General features: G+C 39.3%; 1 protein-coding gene across 4 annotated transcripts in view; it reads right to left on the bottom strand.

The window, feature by feature from the left end:
- SLAIN2 (SLAIN motif family member 2) overlaps nt 1-21,885 on the bottom strand; it is a 35,621-nt gene extending 13,736 nt beyond the window's left edge. For 2 of the 4 annotated variants that reach the window (XM_049834352.1, XM_049834345.1), the window contains exons 1-6: nt 21,481-21,885; nt 11,603-11,751; nt 6,061-6,225; nt 4,395-4,556; nt 2,807-3,166; nt 252-389 (exon numbers count right to left, since the gene is read on the bottom strand). In XM_049834352.1, coding sequence (XP_049690309.1) covers nt 252-389; nt 2,807-3,166; nt 4,395-4,556; nt 6,061-6,225; nt 11,603-11,751; nt 21,481-21,842 — 1,336 coding nt within the window. In that variant the 5' untranslated portion in view covers nt 21,843-21,885. The remainder of the gene's footprint in view (nt 1-251; nt 390-2,806; nt 3,167-4,394; nt 4,557-6,060; nt 6,226-11,602; nt 11,752-21,480) is intronic. The other 2 variants (XM_049834326.1, XM_049834335.1) reach the window with 2 other exon arrangements.
- Between the last annotated feature and the right edge of the window lie 1,027 nt (nt 21,886-22,912).

Consider the following 22,912-nt stretch of genomic DNA (forward strand, 5'->3'; position numbering starts at 1 on the left):
ACTGTATTTATACTCTTTATAGTACTTCTACATATACTTTTAAGAAACTATTAAGAGATCAGACATTCTTTGAATATAATCAGTACCAGATTTTGTGTACCAAAAAAGCAGATTCACAGGTATGATTAAAAATCAAGATTAGCATCTCTAGTGTGGCATGCAACGTTTCTCTTTGCCATGAAACTGGAAACCAGCTGAGTACCAACACTTAATTCTGAAATATACACTGAAGTGTCACTAAAGGTACTTACTGGCTGAGGCTTGAGGTTGAATGCGAGGTATCCCTCCATTTGGCACTTGGAAGTTTGAGTCACTTCTGCTGTTTTTCACAGACTCAGCTTGGATGTTAGATGTCCTGGACAGGTTTGGAAGACTACGCCTTAGTTTTTCTGTACAAAATAATACAAAGATACCACAACATGTAGTCTGATGCTGGACAAACTTCAGGTTATGAACCCATAGTTGAATCCCAAATGTAAGTGACACAAAATGTTAGCCATATAAAACTACATTGCAATTTAAAAGCGTATTTTGTTACATTACAGTTCTTCCATTATCCTGAATTAAAGTTCTGTATTATTCTCAGATCTATCACATACAAAAATATTTCTATTTAAAAAAGCAGAATGTATGTTTTTCACCCGTGGTGAAAAAAGTCAAGCATAGTGTGTTTCGAAATTGAAACATATCTGGATTATGATTGCCTGGGTTTTGTTCTACTGTTATGGAAATTGAATAGGCAAACCTAATTTGCAGTTTTTCCACAGTTTTCAAAGTCTTTACCTAGAAAGTTATTTATAATACAGAGTGCTTTCCTGAAGATTAAAAACACATGGTTATTCTTTGAGTCAATTTTTAGGACTACTCAGTCCCATATCAGCACATTATACAACAAATAACAGACACCTACTTGGAAAGAAACTCTTCATACACAACATTCAAAATTATTGAAGTGTCCAGTTATGCTTCATATTTCACATATGACTTGACTATTCAGCTAATACTGGTTCTTCAAGGGTCTTCTAAAATTTGTACCACCACTCACAGAATATAAAAACACACCATTAAATATTTCTCAAGTCTAATGACATTCTATGTATCTCCAACCCATGCAGAGCTGGGTTGATGACATACTTTGGATAGAAGACTGCAGATGCCTTGTCAGGAGGAATGGCCAACCTGATTCTGTAGAGGGATGCAGGAAAGAAGCATGCTAACCATGCACAAGCACTAAAGATGAAAACAAAAGTAAGAGTCTTCATAGGCTGAATATTCCTACACATATACTTTCTGCACTTAGTAGCTTACATTGCTTTGCACTGCAGTTGGTACATTGTGGAACCCTATCAATCAAATTTCCCTCTAACCATTCTAGAGAAAAAAAAGAAATCCCAAACAACTTTTTTTGGCTGCTGCTGTATCAACTCTGAATATCCAAGCAACATTCAACTGCACAAAACCCACTGTAAGACAATTCCTTGGAAGTGTTTCAGAAGCACATGATCACACGCTCTATTTTGATCCCTCTGGTATGTAGGATACCAGCTTTTGATACCTTGCCTCTCATGGGATATTTTTGTTGTAGCTCATCTAGCATACATTAAGACTTTCCTGAAACCCCAGAAAAGAATGGGAAAGGAATTCTCAACTAAGTCACAATATAATTGATTAGCTTTTGCATTGTACATTTTCCTATATACCTAAAATCTCCCCAAACCACTATTCCAAATATATTCTCAAATAGCTAATTACATTTGCAGGATCCTCTTACCCAAAAGCTCTAGCCTAGCATGCTGATTTTCCTGATTAAAATTCTAAAATTTCTTAGTCAGTGAAATTCTGTAAGTGGCATAGAACTCTTTGCTGTATTGAGGGGGTGGGGTGGAGGACAGGGATGACACACCATCACCACCACAAAAAAAACACCCAGAAAATAAACTGTTTAAAAATGCATTTCTACATCATCTCTACTACAGACATTTTGCATCCAGCTTACCTGAAAGATGAAAAAAAAAATAAAGTGAATTCTTAATATCTAAATGTATATTCTTTCTGAATTTAAGATTTTATTTGCCAGATAGCTACAGTTGTTAAAATGGGAATATGCTTATGAAATTTCAGCCCGGTTAAAGGAGCTTCCGCCAGACTGCTACCAGAAAAAAGTACATTCAAGAAGCAAAATCATATCAGGATTACATCATTTAGTTCTATGCCAATATAGTATAAATGTGTCAAGTTTACTGCAAGCTTTATTACGCAGCAGTTTGCACAGCTTTGAGATATCTAAAATATCAAAAAAGTGCATGACAAGCACTAATATTTTTAAGGCTATGTTTACGCTCAAACAGTTCAGAGTCCTGCACTGCCAGAAGCAAGCATTCAGCTATCTCAGAGGCTACAAGCATGCATAAATTGCCATGTTACCCTTATATGACCACAGTTACTTTCCCTGCATTTTATTCTGTCATCTGCAAGGCCTAACCCTACTGGTGAATGATAGTTTCCCTTGGGCTCTGCTTTGTTTTCATGCATTTGCCTGCCAAAGACAGAACTTGGTCACCACAAAACTCAATTACACCCGGCATGACTGGATAACATCTAAAATAAATATAAGCCTATCAACTCATCTAACTGTAAGGCTTCCCCAGCAGAACTTAAGCTTTGCTTGCTCTGCTTTTTCTTCAACAACTCTGAGATTAAACCATGATGTTACACAGGCATACAGTTTTAGCACTGCACACTGACCAAAATCCTTTACAGGAACTACACAACTACTTGTGTAATGAATTTGAGACAGAGCTTTTACCTTCACTTTTGACATTACTAGTCTGCAAATCTGTAGGATGGCCTTGAAGCGAAAGGCGAGGTTGCTGTAAACGACTAATCATAGGCTGGGGTGACACTCTACTGTATTCTATGCTTCGAGCAGGTGATCGGGAGCGAGGTGAATTTCTTGGAGATTGTTTTGGTGAAGGCCAGGGAGAACTGCGAGGTGATGGTGAGAACCTATTAACAGCAGGGTGTACTGTGTGATGTGTGCCATCTTCTTCATCTTCTAAACTCTGTGCATCGAGCTCCTGATCGCTGAACGTGCCTCGCCTTGTAGAATTACAAGAAGAACCAGAACTACGCCGAGAAGCAGTTGCTGCATACTCTTGCCGGAGGCCTGGCAACAATGAGAACATTGTTTACTTGCTTCCAGCCCACAAATGGTTCAAACTAGAGACAGTGCATACAACTATCTACCCAGTGCTCAAACTCACATTTGGTTCATCTTAACTTTTATCTGAGACATTAAATTAATTCCAGATTAGTACCAAAGAAGTTATCTACCAGCTGATAGTGTCTTGAAATAACTAGGTGAGCTCATTCCTTTTCCTATTACAACAATCATCAGTATAGGTGTGTTGTTCATCTTCTCTCCCAGGCTGGATACTAGCAACACAGGCTACACTTTAATTTTGGTATCATGTAACACCCTATAACAATTATAGCAGCCACAAGGAAATGTCTATTGCAGTGTATTAGTAAATGTAACAAAAAGTTATATGATAAGCTACCCATGGAGAAACTTAAGAGTTATTAGACCAGTGGTCTCCAAAGTGGGGTACATGCACCCCACAGAGTATGCAAAACAATCCACTGGGGTGCAGAAAGAAAATTTTGTACTATTCCTAACATAGTATTTTTAAAATAGCATTTATTTCATCTTTATCTCATCCTCTTAAAATCTGTGGTTTTGCATACATTTGTGTATTTTTCTGTATGTAGTATATTAGTAGAGTAGTACATGTATATAATTTATAAAAAAAAGTATATTGGGCATTTGGGTTTCTTTTCTACTGATGGGGTATGCAGTAAAAATGTCTGGAGACCACTTAGACAACTGAAATTACTACCACTTTCTGCAGTCTCAGAGGGACAAAATGACAAAGTCTCAACTAAACCTATAATAAAAGAGAGATATCTACATAGGTGCTTTTCTTAACTATTCTTTGTCATATTGAGTTTACATTTTGGTGATTTAAATCATGGTTTAAGCACAGATGTCAACGAGACTGGATTACATCAGGAAGGCATGTACCTTCTGAGAAGACTGGTGGCAGGCAGTAGTCCAGTCTAACCACCATCTTTTTAGTATATACTATACGCTACAAATTCATATTCTAGCATTTCTTTTGTCCACTGTTCCTAAAGAACACTTCTGCACAGTAACTTCCTTTCCTTATCCTGGAGGCAGAAGTCCTTAGCCAACCTTCTCAGGAGAACTAGATTTGTACATCCACAGTAGAATCTACATCCCTCTTCCCTTCCTGCTAAGCAGGTGTTACTGCAGTTATTCAACAAAAAAAGATCAGCTGCTCCACTTCGTTTTCAGGATGGAAAATACTTACTTTCTTCCTGCATTCGTGCTAAAATTTGCACATCTGTAACATCATTTAGCTTGTAATTAGACCCAATAGAGTCTTCATCCATCTCTGATGCACTTAATTCACTGTCCAGAGAGGACTGTGGACTTAGCGGAGGATTTCTATCTGCTGAACTTTTAAGATGACCTATAGAAAGAAAATAAAGTAATAGGAAATGTTTGGAAAAAAAAAGAAAAAGGGCAAAAAAAGGCAAGTTGTATTTCCTTTCCTAGTAAAAGAACCACCAATCTGAAAACAGATTATGACTGAGATGTTGAGACTGACAGATCATTTGAAACATTTGATTGTGAACCTAGGCTGAAAATATAATTTACACAAGTAGAGCTTAGCCATTACCTTCTAAAAATAAGCAACTTTATAAAATCATTATAAAGGTGGTAAAACAGATTAATGACACAGTTTGGTCTACCCGTACCAAGTTTCAACTCCTACGAAGTCTGCACAGCTCTTACAGAAAGAGCAACCGCATACCTGTTCCATTTGTGCTTTCATTCTATTCTCTGCACACTACCTTGTAAGACATATGCTTGACTATATCTTTCTTCACAGTAAGGACTTGCTGATCCAATGAATATTGATTCAGTTTGGAATGCTTAAAATACAGTTTATCTGAAAATACTTCCTGTTCTATGTATACACCTTTGCTAAACTATAACATACCAGAAAAAACTCTTTCCATTTGCTGCCTTCTGGCTGACACCCCATTGCCAGTTACATTTCATCTCTCTGTCCTGCAGGCAGATACAGCATTGTAGCACACAACACACAGCAGAGCTACATAGATTAAAACAAAACCTGGGTAATGGCTCTGGTGAATATACTGCAGTGCAGGTTTCTCTTTACAAGTCCCCAGCAAACTACGGATAGTTGGACTGTCAATGCAATATTTTTTCATCTTCCCTGCAAGCTAACTCGAGTTAAAGTATATATAATAAGCCAACATTCTGATGTGAGAGTAGAGGCATCAATAAGCCAACATTCTGATGTCAGAGTAGAGGCATCATGTTCCAGGCATCAATTTTTCTGATGCAAATAAAGTATCTATGGTGCAGCATAAAGGCAGAAAACATTGCCAGAAGTTAGTGTTTACACTGATGACTGCAAAGCCTCATGGAATGCCTTTAATTAAAACATATGCTTCTTCCTTAGATTATATTGTTCACATGTCAGAGGTACTGATGGATACATTGCATACCAAATGTTTCAGCTAATAAGTAATAGGCTAGTTGCAAAGACTTTACAATTACCAACATTTAACCTTTAAACACCTACTATGCAACTTACATCCCAGACAATTACAGGGCCAATCCTAGAAGCAGCTTACATATGTTGGGACTCCACAGAACTAACGCTATGTGTTTTGGTCTAACTGCTAATATGCATCAGTGATTTTAGGGACATGGACATCCAGAGAAAACATTTTAAATATATCTCATGCCAGAAAGTCTGTAAAAAAGCCTTTTCTAAAAAGCTTAAATACTGCGTGATGCAAACATCCTACAAAAGACTGACAAGTTTTTGCTGTCTTTCTTAATCTAGTTCAATGCAAATGTAATCTATTTGAGCACATGTTTTTGAAAGGAAGAGGAGGAAGAAGAAAGGGAGAGACCAGACACTCACACACACTTACCTGAGGCACCAGGAGGTATGAGCTGTTTCACTAAAGCAGATTTCACCGGTGTTGAGGAGGGAGAGTTGAAACCACTGCTGTAGGGGCTACTAGTATTTGGACTATAGGAGCTCGCATAACTGACCGCACTGAAAGGGCTGCTGTACAAACTCTGTCTCTTGAGAGCTGTATGAAAGAGAAGAAAAGCGACAAATTATACTGAAGGAACCAATGAAAAATGAATACAATACTATACGGTATCTTCAGTGTGATTTAATTACTACACAATTCACAGTAGAACATTTCAGTCACCAGGAAGATTTTAAACTGACTTCTTCATCTCCTAGACACAACCATACCGTGGAAGGAGTGGGAGAAGAGTGCAAGACAAGGTAGCAACAAATATTTTCCTTATGAGATCCAAGATCACTACAACTGATCTCTTCAAGATATTCAATGTAGGCCTTCAGAAGGAGGAGGGAAGCAATTAAAAAGACAGTAGTAGTTAAGCTATGCTAACATACCTCCTACGCATAATTACATACAAACCAGAGCACACCATGAAGACTAGTTCTCCAGAATTCAGAGACCTGTCTAGATCACACAATATTTCAACAATAACCCCAAGACAGACACTGCAGAACAACGCAATAACACCTATAAAATTCCCCAAAGCATACGCTAAAATGAAAAACCATTAAGCGTGGCAAATGCTTCCATCTATATTTCTGGGTACCATGAACCTACTGGGCACAATAAAGCAAGTTGACTGTAGGATTATTCCCTTCTGTATACCTCCTGTTCTAATGCTTTGGTATTTTTATGTCCATGAGGTTCAACCCTTTCCAAAATTTAAGATCTAAAATTGGGTACTTTACTATTTATTGTAAATATTTCAATGCTAAAATATTTTTAGATTAATTTTAACCACTGGCGAACATTTTCAGTACAATACTGCAATTCCTGTAGTAGCCAGGTATATGATTTGTATAGTTACTTAAATGACTATTTTATTCATAAATTTACATTTTATTTTAGTATAATAGAAAATGGAACTTCAATGGGGGAAGTGGGAACCAAAGGAGATTTGATCACTTTCGGTAAAACCAGTTCCTTCACTGCTGGAAGTATTTTATGCCAAACAAAACTGTATTTTAACAAAGAACAAATTAAATTGCAAAACATTAAACTGAAAGCTAGAGATCCAAACTTTATGGTGTGTAAATCTAAATTAGATTAAGTTGCAGATCACCTAGCTGCTAAAAACTAAACTCTCTTTAAGGCATAACAGTATTGAAACTATACACATATATTATAAACTGACAAGAATAGGCCTGGCAAATGTATGGCAGTACACTCAAGCAGTTCTAAAAAAAAAAAAAAAAAAAAAAAAAAAAAAAAAAAAGAAAAAGAAAAAAAAGGCATTAAGCTATTCAAAGAATATTGACTTTGCAGCAGATTCCTTAAATTGTACCTCATGTAAAGATCCTTTCTGAAGTCTAAACCAGTTAATATTACTAGTGTTTGAATTAGAGTGAAAAGACAGTTATACATAGAGGCTGGAAAGTTTATATTCCAGCTTTCACTGCAAGACTTAAATGATATGCACTAATTTCAGCAATTAGTGCATTAAATGAATTCTAGCAAGTATTCTTGAGGTACCTCCAGTTTATTTTGAGAGCATCAGAAGGAAAATCTCCATTTTACTACAAAGCTCAGTTAACAAAACTAGTAATTACAAGCCATTTGTATTCTGGTTGCCTCTGATGAGACAGCTCCTTTGATAGCAAGTTCTTCCAGCATTCACATAGGAAACCCAAAGCTTCTATTCCAACTGAATCTTTGTTCTCATGCCAAAAAATTTACTTTTCATCTCTTGCTGAAAATGACAGTAAAAAAAACCCTAAAATGTAAGTCTGCACAACAATTCTTTATTTCATACTTATTACACAGACAAGTATTTTAAAATACTAACCACAAAGTAGAAAACAATTGTACGACTGTATAACCTTCAAAACACACTCTTCATACATATGCATAATGATACAGAATATTTGATCGCATACAGATTTCTTTAGATGAAAGAAAGCATACTGTTGTTACATATAAAAAGTATGCTCTGGTACATGATGACACTTTATATGGTATAGCAGTTTCACCCTAGTTAACATGAACTTCTACCTTCCTCAGCACTTTATTTTTCCCCAGGAAAAAAGCTGGATTCAAACTATTTTTCTGACCTACAATTCCTAAAGTTTTTCCAATAGGGATTTCTGTAACTTAGTAAGACATTACTATTTTTGTAACAACTAGAGATACAGTCTTTATTAGGAGTGTCAGACAACATTAGTAAGACAGATAACTCATTTTAAAATGATACTACATTAGATGAAACATTAGCTTTCATAACACCAGAGGGGAGGGTTAATGATCCACATTTTTATTTTAATGTAAATTTTCTTTTTATAACATTCAGAAACAGTATGCAGCATCTAATTTGTTTTAGTCAACATCTGGTTAAATTGGTGTTGAATCTCTCTTTTGCTCTAGAAAATAGGAATAGAAAAATTTGAGTGCATAAAACTCATGCTTAGGTGGTTATGATCTACTGTATTAATTGAGTGCATTTTTCCACATGCTAGAGACCTGATATTTATTTTTGTTACAATTAAGTGACAAATTTATTCCAGCTGTCCCCATAGTAATTCAAAACAATCATTAGCAAAATCTATCAAGACCAAAGGTAGCTAAATAACAGTTAATTCTGAACAAGTTCAATGCTTAACTGAAAAGTCAAACTTGCTCAGCATGGAAAATATGTCAGTTTTTACATATACAGCCACACAGTTCTCCTACCAGCTATAGTGATCATGCATTTGATTTCAAATATTTGAATAAAAACTGCCCCAGTAAAAACTGCAGTACAACTAAAGTTACTCTTTTCTAATTCTGTGCAACTGTCTTAAGAAAGCATCTCTTCCAGAAATTCTTCCACCTACTATTTCTGTTCCTGCTGCTGCTTACTTGATGTGTTCTACCCATATATGATTTTAAACCACCATGTGGTAGAAGCCATGGTTTGCAGCCAATGTAAAATGCACTCTTGCACTTTTCACCAGGGACCTGAGGCATGGCTAAGAGAGCTCTTTGCACCAGAACATACCTAAGGTTCCCTCTAGTCTGACCATGCTTCCAACACTGACGAGGACTCACTCTGCAATTGTAAACCTCAACTAACAAGCAACAAGGCACTGTGCATCCTGTGTTCTCAATAACTGCCCACAGTAACATGGAGCTGAAAGCTGCTCTTCCCTCCTTTATTATCACACAATGGAAAAGATTACTTCATAAGAAGGAAGAGGAAAATGTGGAATACAAGAGTGCATTTGAGACTGAGAAACAGCAAAAATATATTAGATTAGAAAGACATAACAATAGGAACTGACGAAGAGAAAATAGTCAAGGCAAAGGAAACATCAACAAGGATTCATGAGAGAAAGTAACAGTAGTATGAAGAGCCTTATGCACAGAGACTGGACCTGCAGTTGATAAGCTGAACCAGTAACTAGTAATACGTTAAGTGATGGGTCCATGAAGTACAAGTACTATGTAAAATAAAAGTCCCAAGATATTCCAGAAATTGTGGGGTAGGAAACACGCACAAGGTTACAAGTAGCACTACTTGGCATCTCCAGTAGAGCTTCCTGCTACCCTGTATCTGTAAGTAGGCTGGTTGCTCTAAAGAACAATTTTCTTTCTTGTTACAAAGTAATTTTTCCATGCAATCTGCTCCAACCAGCAGTATTAGTGCCCATCTCTTCTACTGCTAATATTTTCCCCTATTAGTACTATAGATGAATTCCAGTATTCTTGCAAGTATCACTGCCAGAGGCAGATTCTCAGGTCTATGGAAAAAAAAAAAAAAAGGAAAAAAAAAGGTAAAATTGCCTAGGCACATCATTTGAATGATCAAACTTTTAAGTTTGTCCATTTCATAGGGAAGCTTCCTGCCACTCTGCTTCAACTATGACTGAATTTTTAAGGATACCCTTAGGGTATCAATTTGTGGTACTTTTGGAAGATTTCTTCTCAGTTCTGAAAAGAAGTTAAAACCATGAACAGAATTGTTCATACCTTACCTAACTGCTATCCAGTCCTAAATACTCAATAGTATTCCAATTCCCAAACTTGTATCATCATTCCTAAATCCCTGTGATCTGGGTACTTTTCATTGTTTAGAATGTCAGTCTTTGCCTGTGGCAAGCTATATATCATGTTAACTGTTCAGGAAAATTGTTAATAGACATTTGTCAAGGCAGCATACACAAAGCACAGGAAATAGGGGAAGATCAAAGGTGACTCATACTGAAGGCACTTTCACCATTATGTCCACGATTTTTATAAAGATAAGAAATGGACTTTTCCTGTGATGTACCAGTAATGTTTTCAAATTTTATTAAGAATGATTTTAGTACAAACCAGAATAAATACTGAATTGATCCAGAAAAGAATCTAAGGAGAGGAAAAAAGTCAGTCAAACTCAGCACAAAGTTCACGTATAACCATGTAAAGTAGCTGGCAGTTGGGAACACTCCTGGAACTGTGTATTCACATATTCTTAGCTCAAGTCCAGCCATTCCACTAATTCCTGAAGATAACAGTTAAAAAAAAAAATAAAAAAATCACATGTAGCACAAGACTGCAAAAAGATGGACATACAGGGAGAGAATAGATACTAACAGCAAGAAAGAAAGTTATGTCTCAGCACAACTTTTTTTTAAAAAAAATAAAAATAGGCTCTAACAAAGAAATTAAAATAAAGCAAGAAACCAGCTGGACATAGAATTCTAATCAGATCTTCAGTGTTTTGCTGCTGGTTTGACATCAAAAAGGCTGGGAATAAGAGCAGAGAATGTAGACTTTCATCCTCTCATGGCCAAACGGTCAGTCCTTCTCCAGTTTTGAATATAACCAACTAATTTGTATCAAGGAAGAATCATGAACTCTGGATTTTTTTAATCTGACTGTGACAACTTCTTAAATTATCGAGGATGGGAGGAAAAGAAATCAATATTACCTCCACAAAGTATTCAAGAACTTCAGCATCCATTTCCTTAGATGAAATAAAATCTCATCTAGCAGAAAACTAAGTTACATGTTAACACACTGACAAGCACCTAACAATTATGATAGTTCCATGTTAACACACTGACAAGCACCTAACAATTATGATAGTTTAATACAGACTTCTATTTTAAAATAAGACAAGAAAATCTCCAAGTTAAGGACATTGTTTCCTCCTGAAAACTTGGGGCCAAATTGTAACTGCAGGTAGTATAAAATTCCAAAATCATGACTCATGGTCTAATGCTTCTTTTCATTTTGTTTATACAGTCCAGAAAATGAGTAGAATGAATTACTGTTCACAAACCATAATGAACACTTTAGACAGAAGTAACTGCTGGATCTCACCCTCTTCTCTCATAACAATCTATCAGCTAATTCCAACTCTGTTTCAGAATAAATATGTACAACCCAGTGATATTAGTATGCAGAAACTCACCTGACATTGTCTGTTCCAGCCTGTGGATCAGCGACTTTTTAGCACACTCAACATCAGGACTTGGGTAATCCAATACCTGCCTGCACCAAACTAATGGACTGACACATTTTTGCACTGGAGTCAGTTTCTTCTTTGGGGATGTATATAACCTTAAAAGGAGAGGAAAAAAAAAAAAAAAGGTCTATGAAGACAGACAAAATGAGTGTAAGATCAGGCATGTAACAAAATACCACATACTATGCCATTTTTATACAGTATCTACAGCACAATCCCAAAATGCAAAGAAAGCACAAGTTTTACCTTTAAATTAACTGGTTTGGATGCCGTATAATACTGATAACACACGGCTGCTTAAGGACTTCTAGCAAGAAGTGATGTCTATATTGCTACACTGGGATATACCAACTAACAAGCCAGAAAAAAAAGTCTTCACTTTTCAGACATAGTGAAATTGTCCATATATCTAACATGTCCCATAAATGTACAAATCAGGATTAATCTTTTCAGATTTAAGTAACATTCACCTGAAAAAAGGAAATAAAGCACTATGCAATATGCAACTATTGTTTTCCTGAACACAAAGATGTAGCTAGTGATCAGCATCTTAATAGCCAAGGAACAGTGCTAAAGTGCACAGAACACATCTACTATTTCAGTAGCCTTGAACAATAAGCATTTTATTTTTACTTTTAATTTGTATCCTAGCACCTGATCTTTTAGTTTTCCTCTGAACACTGAACAAAGGGACTATCTCTGTCCTAAGGGGTTTACAGTCAAGCATTAAGAACAAGGAACAAGAGATAATGCATATAGAAAAGTAGAGAGAAACAATGAGCTCATATTGTTCTGCAGGACATGCTGAGGCCTTTGCCCATCAGCGTCTCTGTTCATTTATTTTAACATCAGCATTCCATGACTGAAGAAAGAAGTATTCCAGTTTATAAAGTCTAGAAATTTAGCTGAAAATTTCTCCTCCCTCAACAAACAGATTAAAGGAAAAGTCGTAACCAATCACACACTCAAAATAGGGATATTTAAGCCTTATCTTTGGACTAGAACCAAACTTAGAAACATGCTTCAGCAAAAGACAAGTGAACAAGATCCACAGCTCCAACTAGAGCTTATGCATATACAGAAATGGTTAAATTAGTGTTTCTTCACCAGTAATGACAGACTTCATACTCCAAGTGAATATGGTTGTATGCCACACACTGTAACTTAAGAACATTTGACAGCCTCATCAGCCATACTTTCATACAAAACAGACAGCAAAAATTCTTGTTTCCTTTATACCAATGACATCAGCAACACGGAAGTTATTTCCCACTGCTATGTTATGAGATTGTTATCTGATCCTTCCTCTGTAATTCTAGAACTTGAACTCAGTTTGGTTTATAAACAGCTTTAAAAGATTTTTTTTTTTTAATCACTACCCATAAGATCACTTCTTACAAAAGCTTACCAAGAAGCATACTTATAAAACCACCATGAATATCTCACCCAAAACACTGATCACTTTGTTTAGAGCATGCTCTGAAACACTCTTCCCTCAAACACTGAAATTCAAAAGCTATGTTCAGTAAGGCAGGAGAGGATTTTTATTAGCTGTCAGGTTTTCAAATGAAAATGAAGCTGTTTGTAACAATGCAAATAGCTGCTGCCACTTACTACGGTCCCTGTGGCTTACGCTCTGGCCTGTATCATGCTGGTCATTAAAACTGATTTTGTAGAAATCCTTACAATCTTCACAGGCACTCTGCCCACAAGAAAAGCTAAGTCCATCACATATTCATAGCCCTGAAGATCCTTGGAAAGCACAAGGATCACTCAATTTTTACAGTCCTATGCAAACAATTACAAAAATTGCTATACTTTGTGATTATCTGCACATAGTTAAAAGTAACATTTAACATCTACTAGCTAACACGTCAAATTTACTGTCTTTTAGCATTTATTTGCCTGTACTCTTCTGTCCTAAGGTACGTTTACACAATACAAAGAAGCGTCAAAGGCAACAAAACCAACTTTTGTGCTGTACAGCCTAGACTCACTCCTAGCTCTCTGGATAGCTGACATGCCTTGCTGCGTTTGAGAAGTTCCATGTGCATCTGAAGTGCTTACAGTAATACCCAGTATAACAGGCAAGAAATTAAAGTGCATGTCCTCTTGGAAAGACACACAAAAGGGATATCTTTAACAAACCTACAAGACTACTCTAATCAAAACGGCACCTGGTATTTTAAGCTCCAACACATTCTCTTCTGCAACTTCCAAGTGTTGCATTTGTTTCACAAGTAGTTTATTTACTGAAGCGATTTAGGCTCACACAGCTTCCACTCTTCCACCTCCCTTTTTAACCAAAGATATATTGCAAATTCTCCCACCTCTTTCCAGTCAGCTGTTTTTCCTTTAACAGCCTTTGTTTCACACCCTACATTTCAAGAAAAGACAGAATTTTAGAATATATATATTTCGTGCAACTCCACTACCTCACGACAAACACATGTGCATTGAAGCAGTAACACAATGGCTCTTCCAGAACATTTTCTTGCTTATCATGCAATTACAAAGTCTCATTATTATAAAGTAGCACTCTTAATTTCCCACCTGACAAAGAACAGCCAATCTCAAGTTTTGAAGCTGACAATTCTATTTGCTTTACCTAATTTGGTTTAAAAAAATAAGACCAAGGGCAAAGCTAAGAATCAGAGTGATGCTTCTACTACTTCTTTCCTCTCTTGCCAATAGCAGGAAGAAAAAAAGAACAGAAAAGAGACTATGAAATATGTACCAATAACTTCATACAGCTAGGTGATGATCTTTGTCCAACTACTGTTTGACCCAAAAGATACAGGTTCTTCATAGCTGAAGAGCTTTCCAGAAGAGATTCATTCCTGTTTGTACGTATTAATGCATTCTACAGCAATGCAACAGCACTGATTGGCAGCACAGCAACTTCCAAGATTGAAAATTACCAATACGACCTCATGCATCTTTAAACACTACTAAATCACTTCCTCATAACAGGAAGTTGAAAATGATTGAGGAAGCTGACAGCTTACAGTTACCACCCCACTACAAATGTTAACACACCAGAAACCTACACTCCAATTTCTCCACAAAAGAGTAGACTCTGCAATTCAGTAACACAAGGTCAAGTACAAGAAAACAGTATATAAAAAGAAGGCCAGGAGCTTCAATCTATTTTCAAACAGCATTTAGAAGCCCAGACACTACGATTCTGCTGCACACAGTAATATTCCCCTCCTTCAGCTGTCACTAGTCAACTATGCCACAGCAGTGCCAATCTGAAGTTTAAAGCAGCCAGGGGCTCCACTGATTAGTTCCAGGAAGACACAGCAGAAAAAGGGCAGAGCTTTTGCAGAAAGACTACTGTCACTACAAGCTCATAGGATAATGTCAGCCAAATGGGGCAAGCTGTAGCATGTTGAACTGGGACACAGCTGAGTCAGAAAAGGCTTTGAAGAAAGAGGACACAACATTGAGGTAGGAATGGAATATCTGCATAGGGATTACCTCACCTGAGGAACACCTCCCAGAGCATTACAATACAAGCAGCTAGTTGCCACAGGCCTAAAACCAGAAGCCAAGATTCTAATCAGGAAGAAAGGAAGTCTTTTTGTATCAAAATCCTTCTACTGCTCAATAGAAGAGTGAGGGAAAAAACATGCAGATGAATATGAAGTCACAGATCTGAATCAGAAGATAGCAAGTGGAAGGAACTTGAGTTAAGAGTTCATTTATTTTACCTACATTAAGTGAAAACTAGCAGGTAGAATAGAGTCAATGAAACAAGAGAGCACATAAAACATGTTGCAGGCAAAAGCAGGATCGAGAAAGCAACCTGAAGAGAAGATGCGAAGAAAAAGTAGAAATCTAAGGAGAGACTGCTAAGAAATTCCCCTAAAATACAGGAGGGAAATTCCACAATGAAAAGCTACTAAAAATAAATAAATCAGGAGACAATAATACTGGACAGTCATAGAAATAGACAATTTAGAACACAACAGTGTCAATCTAAACTCTTTTAGATCAATCTAAAACTTTCAGGAGATCCTATTTGGAGCTATTTACATAAGTTTAAATTTATGATGGATTTTGAATAAACAGCTACAGGTAAAGATCTGAAGAGAATCTCTGGTTGCAGAGAACAAAAAACAAACCAAAACCTAAGTGACATCCCTGCCCATGTGGCTCACAGATTTCCTCTTTCCTCCTCCACCACCCCTGCGAAGTTCCTATCCTGCAGTTGTAACTGACTGAGACACATTGCTCAGCCTGTAATTACTAATTTGTTGGTGTACTTTACTGAATGCTTCTAGTTACAAGAGATGCATGAGTTACAGCAAAACTCCAGGCCTCTCAAAATAAGGAGATGAATACTACACAAACACTTTGATAATCTCATTAAACCTTCGTATTAAAGCAGCACGCCTCAACTACATGATGCAATTTTCAGGTAGAACTGGGAGGATTCAGAGAGGTTGCAAAGTGCAGCTGGGAACACAACTACCTTCCTGCCACCAACAATTAAAGATAGTTAGCTGTGCTCTGGCTAGTTGCTGGAAATTATAGCCATTATTCATTTCCTCATCTCAAAAGAACATGTTGCTGTCTGAAAGGGATGTTGTAGAATAGGAAAAGGGGCCTTCAAAAGCTTGGAAGGCTCCTGTAGCACCAGCATGTAGCTTCCCCAGAACTGTCACACAAACTGTACACCTGTCCGCTGTTTGAGAAGCTTTTCAGAAGGAATTTGTTAGATCATATATGCTCTAACATGGTATTGATGGTATTGTTGATACTTAAACAGAACAGAGAAAAGCTGAGAAGTTGTGTGTCCTATTGTACATGTTCCAAAATATAAGCTCTACAAACACCTACAAAAAGTAGAAATGTGAATCATGCCTAAACAAGACATGATTATAAGGTAAATTTCAGGAATACCATTAAGACAATACAGGAAATTTGTATCAAAGCTTTCATAATATCAAAGTACCAAACATATTTAAAAGCCATAAATATCACACAAGACGTTCAAAATGGAAAAAAGTTCTTCCTACAGTCCTCAAACGTCCATTTTACAACAAACAGATATCTCAGACTTAAGTCAAATGGAATATTATTTGATGTTACACCAGTAGTTTTATTTGACAAACTGGTAACTTCTCTAATCCTTAGCGCTCTCACATCCTTCTTTTCAAGTTATCTTCCTAGTTTGAGAAGCCATTATCTGAATTTGGTTAAAAATAAAAACAACTTCAAATCAGATTGACATTTAATGTCACAAAATTAAAAGCATTGATTTCTCTTTTACTTAGGTCACAGGGCAGGAATTGATCAGAACCTGTCCAGTTTCCAAAAGGCCTAAACCCCATTAATACAATGCCATTTTAGCAGCTGAAGAGGAACAGCTGCAATGTAATTTCAGCAATGGGAGTTATTCAGGTGCAGCTCTGTCCTAAAACACTCACCTTACACTTTACTAGTTCACTACAGCAGACTTCAGAGTTCCAAAACATAAAGTTAGTGCTCAAAGGACATGAAGCAGTATGAGCTGAAAGACAATCATTACAATCATGTTTTCATCCTCTGTATCTCAAAACAGCCACTAAGCCAACTAACTGGAATGGATGACTAGAACAGAAACATAGACCATTAAAAATAGGTGCCAATTTAACAGAAATAGCTGCTGAATGAGAATAGTAAAAGTACTTGCTTTTCATTTTAACTAAACAGGATACCAAACCAATATGAAGTCTTCAAAAACACCAAAAATATTACTTTGAACTATTAACAACCCACCAGTAATTTAACTTTAAACACACAGTAACTGCCTTTTGTTTGTAAACGAAGTCATTCAGCTGTTAGCTATTTCAGCCCTACCAAGGAGACTTTAGATTGCAGTGACATGAAAACATTGATAAGTGGTAGGCTAGCTTTTATAGCACAATCATTTAAAGAGGACACAACTGTTCTCAAGTTTGCTGAGCAATTATATGTACAAAACCTATATACAGCAAGCTCTATACTCTTTTATGCACACACTGCATATAAATTTTGAAAAAAGAGCACTTTATGTTTTCCTGTCATTTAGAAGAAAGCTCCTCAGAAAGTTTAGGTAAGTGACTGTGTAACAAGTTACCACAAAGCAAGTGACAGTGGATTCACATCACATTAACTAATTACAGTAATTGCCCACGCGTGCACACTTATCCTGCAATAAACTCAGGACAGCTCACTTTTTAAAAGCAGCACAGCAAGCCACCTTGCATACTGTTACCATGTTGTCTTGAATGTGCTACACATCCACACCCAACCTTACCCAGCAAGTCAGGCAAGGAGCTGCACACCTCATCCTGCCTCTCTGAAGATTTCTCCGCTCTGGTCCCCCTTCCTGCCCTTTTGTCTTTTTAATTAATTAATAAAAAAGACTTGTTCAGATTGAAATTTGAAAAAAAAAAAAAAAATTACATTTGATCCAATGTGGTTCAAGAACAGCTAAACAGGAACACCCATAGATTTCCAAAGTCACTGCTAGCCTAATCACTTAGCAGGCCTAAAGCAAAGTCTCTACATGCCTAGGTACAGCTCAGTACTGTGTGCGTATGCATATTTTCCTATTTGCAACCTTCAGTACCCTATTAGGAAGAAAGTTTCAGCACATTAAACAGGATTCAGAAGCATATGGCCAAGAAATTCAATCTAAATTCACTGAAATATTTTTAGTTATTTACCATGTGATTTGAAGATTGTCTCATGTGCTGAACTGTTTAAAACCTAAAACATATCTGGATTTAACTAACCACAGAAAAGAAAAATAAACAAGCAAAAAAATAAACAGTCCCAAAGTTCACTAATACTGTTTTAATAGCTAATGCTGCTACTAAAGCAGCAGTACCAAAGTTCTTTTCACTTATTAGTAATTTAGGCTAGTTCTACCTCCTCCTCTCATTTTTCACTTTACACTTCTGTCCTGCATAGACTTATCTAAACGTATATAAAGAATTAAAACCTAAAGGTGAGACGATCAACTTCAAAACGTAGGTTTCAAAAAATCATGTCAGATTCCAGTATCAATTTCAGTCACAGTATCAACCGCTCCATCTTAAATTCATAGCCAAACTTCACAGGCACTAATCTCATGTGAGCATTAAATGTAAAACAAAGTAATTTTAGCAGTGAAGAAAACTATTTCTTCTGCCATTACAAGGCTGCAGACAACTTCATAATGGGATATATGAATACATGTGCTGAAAAAATGCCTGTAGTACACAAAACAGAGAAGAACAGAGATAACCAGCACCGTTCATCATCTATTATCTCCCAGAGCAAGGTCCTTCTGAAATCAGAAGTAAAGACAAATCTAGGCTTCTCTATGTAAGGCAATCAAAACAAGCAAGGTGAATCAATTTTTTTTATGCACAAACTGTGATTTAAATTTAGCTTGTTTCCACATGAGGTTTCCTCAGCTGCTAAGTGGTCTTTGATTTCTACAGTGGTATAATCCTATAGTTTAAACAGGATTTGGGGTTAAGCAGTAGTGATCCAAATCCATTTGAACCTGAAAGAGTTCACATGAGGTTTAAATTTCATTGGGTACATTCACCCTTTCAGTTGATTCAGTTACTTTTTGAGTGACCTTGCCTAACCAAGGCCTTAAGAGTGGGATCTTTATGAAACAGTTTAAGAGAAATCCACTTAACTCACAACATCCCTCCTATTTTCACAGGCTTGTTTCTTTTTGATTGTTCCACAAGCCCTCTGAAAATTTCCAACTTCATTTAGAGCAATGACCTTCATTTCTCAAATGCACAAAGTCATCCTGCCTTCATAAAAAAAATAAAAATGGTTTGAGAGTATTTAGTGCCTCAACAGTTGAATTAAATGGTGTTCAGAAATTCCAGGAGTTTGATTTCCATTTTTATAAAGTAATTTGGAAAAAAAAATCATCAACCTAGCCAGACTACATTTATCATTAAGTGCTTATTAAATTATAGTATGAAAAGACAGTTTTTAAAATTACATAGCCGTATTTCTCGATACGAACAACAATAAGTAAATTTTAACAAGTGCTCTTTTCTATGTGTATGCTTTTGTGTCTGAGTCATTGTCCCATGTATGAGATTGAAAATTAGTTATTACAGTTGCTAAAATACTAGTGAAGGAATGAAGACATGCAAAAGACTGATCTTAAGTTTTGTTGCCTTTTGAGGACTAGAACTTGCATCGAAACATGACTGAATCCACAATAACAGGCAGCGTAAGCAATGTGCCAAACACCTGACACCAGCAAGAGCAGTGCTCAGTGTACTATGCCACCTGCCCATGAGTGCCCAGAACTGCATAAACAAAAACCACACAACATTTATGCTGTCACTGTCACCATATGCTCTGCTGTGACATTAACTTTCACTGAAGAGATGCATTATGTTGCCCATGATTTAGGATTAATATATAATATAATTAATATATAATATATAAAAATGATACCATCTATTGTCACTAGAATTCATGACATTCACAAATTTCACCATCCCACTCCAAACTTACTGTGCAAATTTAGTATATTCTATTTCCCTCACATGCTATAAGCCAGCAGATTACAAGGCATAAGCCGAGAAATAAGAGTAGCTGCCTTGCACAGACTCATCATCTGGAAGATGATTCCTTGTGTTAATTTAGTAAGCTCGTGTTGGATGAGAATAAACTTCTGCGCTCATACTTCTCCAGTGGATCAGGCTGGATGTCAGGCAAATGACTTCTCCAGGGAAGCGCGCACACACTGTCTCCTCCCTGAGCAACTAAAACATTGCTCATGCATGGCATCATTCCAGCGTTTTTAAAGGTGTTTCTAACTCTGAAAGACATTTTTGTTTGTTTGTTTTTTTAAATTTGTCTGCATGTTCACTCCCAAAGGCCTTTGTAGATGAACCTACAACCAGTTCTGACCCAAGTCAGACTGCTTTTGTTCGCTTTTTCTTCCTGTACACGCTGCCCTTGCGTTTCTCTGTTGACACTGTGCTCCTCTCCGCTATTTCTCCTGCAGCTCTAACACTGCTCCCCAACTAGTGTCATAGTAAACTTCAAAACGACAGCTGGGGGACAGCATGACATCAAGAGAGCAAACCTCGATTCTCCGTAAAAGCTCATCTGAGTGTAATAAAGACGAGGTGAACAGCCACCTGCAGGTGTTTCTGCTGGAGCAGCAGGGTAAGCAGCCCATTTAAAAAGAGAAGAACCACCCAAGGTAAACAGTGGTCCTACATCATTAGCAGTAAATGAAAACACCTAAGGACAACGCATTTATGAGGTGGAGTATATTACATTTGCTGCCTTCACAGCTGAAAGAAATCAAGGCTTAAAACATGCTTGATGCACACCTGTAGTATTACAGTACCTGTGGGCTAATTCCGCACTACCCCAGAAATCCTCCACAAGTTTCCTGACGCCTCCACACTTTCTGGACTTGTGAAAACACTGACAACGGATTTTGCAGCGGAACTGGAGCCCACTCCGGCCTCCGAGTGACCCGATGCAATACCCTCACCGCGGCCGAACAAAAGCACAGAGCTGCAGGCCTCCAGGGAGGCGCGATGTGATGTGCAGAAACCCCAACACCCTTCCCCCGCAGGCGTCAGTGCATCTCGGAGAGCTAATCCCCTCATCCAGCCCCAGAGGGCGAGGCTGCCTCCCCACACAAAGCCCCGAGACCACCTTCCGACACCACCAGGCACACACGTCTGGGAACGGCCCCTTCCTCCCGGGGACGGCGGGGTAAGGGCAGGACGGTGCCGGTCCCGGTCCCGGCGGAGAGGGGCACCCGCGCACCCCATCCCCACCCCGGCCGCCTTCCTCACCAGCCGGTCTCGTCCTCCTCGCAGCCGGCCAACCGCTCCAGCTCCTCCGGCCTGAGCAGCGCAGCGTCGTCCAGGAGGCCGTTGCCCTCCTCGCCGGCCGCGCCGCCGCCGGGCTCCTCGGGGGGCGGCCGCCGGGCGGCGGCGGCGGCCCTGGGGCTGAGGCAGCGGCCGTCGGGCGGGGAGGCGGCGGGGGGCGACGGGGAGGGCCCGCCGCCCAGCAGGCGCTTGGGGCTGGCGGGGGCGGCGGGCAGGGCGCCGTGGCGGCTGCGGAGCTGCTCGTTCTGCTTCTCCAGCTTCTTCACCAGCTCCTGCAGCTTCCGCACCTCCGCGTCCGCGTTCACGCCCGAGCCGACGTCCTCCATGGCGCCCGCCGGCAGAGGGGCGGCTGCGCGGGGAAGGGCGGCCGCGCCGCCCCGTCTACATGGCCGGGCGGCCCGCGGCGGGGGAGGGCTGTGGCGCGGCGGGGCGGGGCGGGCCGCGGGCGCTGCTGCTGCTGCCGCTGCCGCCTCCTCAGCGGCGCCGGCGGGTGGTGAGGGGGGCGGAGGACGCGAATCCGGCCGCCGCCGCCGCCGCCATCTTACCACCTCCCCCGGCCCGGCCCACCGCTCTGATGTCACGTGCGTTCCCCGCAAGCGTCACGGCTCGCGGTCGTTCCTGGCTCTGTCGGGGGGTTGGAGTGACGTTGCCAGGGGTGGGGCTCCCCGCGGCCGCTGGGCGCTGCCGCTCGCCTCTCGGCCGGTCGCCTCTCGGCGGCCCGGTCAGGGCAGGGCCCTGCCTCACCGCCGCCTGGCGCCGAGTGAGGGGCTCCTCCGGCAGCCGCGATCCTGAGGGAACAGCCTGGCCTGGCCTGGCCTGGCCTGGGCTGGCGTCCCGTCCCGTCCCGTCCCTTCCCTTAGGGGCCGCAGGTCCCACCCAGGAGCTGTACACGAAGCCGCGGGGTGCCTTCCCAAAATGCTCGAATCCTCCAAAGGGTACGAGGTGTGCCCCTGGTCCAAGGCCCTGGCGATCGTCTTGAGCCCTCTGTGTGTGAGAGGTACATGAACTGTGACCTGGATATCACTTGAGCCTTTCGTGTTGTATAAATATATATATATTCATATTAAAAGTAGCGTGGAAATGCCGTCTACAAGACTCTTACACCTTTAGGTTTAAAGGATTAGGTGGTTTGGGTCTCAAAACTTCATCTGCTGGCATCGTGGAAATGCTCTGCCCACCCCCTTCCCCATGCCACTGTGAGACAGTGCCCGTGGTGCCATCCCTTCACCATTTTTTTCCACTTCCCGAGATCCATCTACTCAACAGCTTCATTTTGGAGCCTGAAGTTGCCAGGGAGAAGAACACCAGCAAGCGGGCTGGAGGAGGACCGGAGTCCGCAGGGGATGACACCACAGACAAGTAGCATTTACCAAGCTCAGGGAGGGAAGAAGGGAAA

Source organism: Accipiter gentilis, chromosome 3, assembly GCF_929443795.1.
Source record: "Accipiter gentilis chromosome 3, bAccGen1.1, whole genome shotgun sequence".
Classification (NCBI taxonomy): Eukaryota; Metazoa; Chordata; class Aves; order Accipitriformes; family Accipitridae; genus Astur; species Astur gentilis.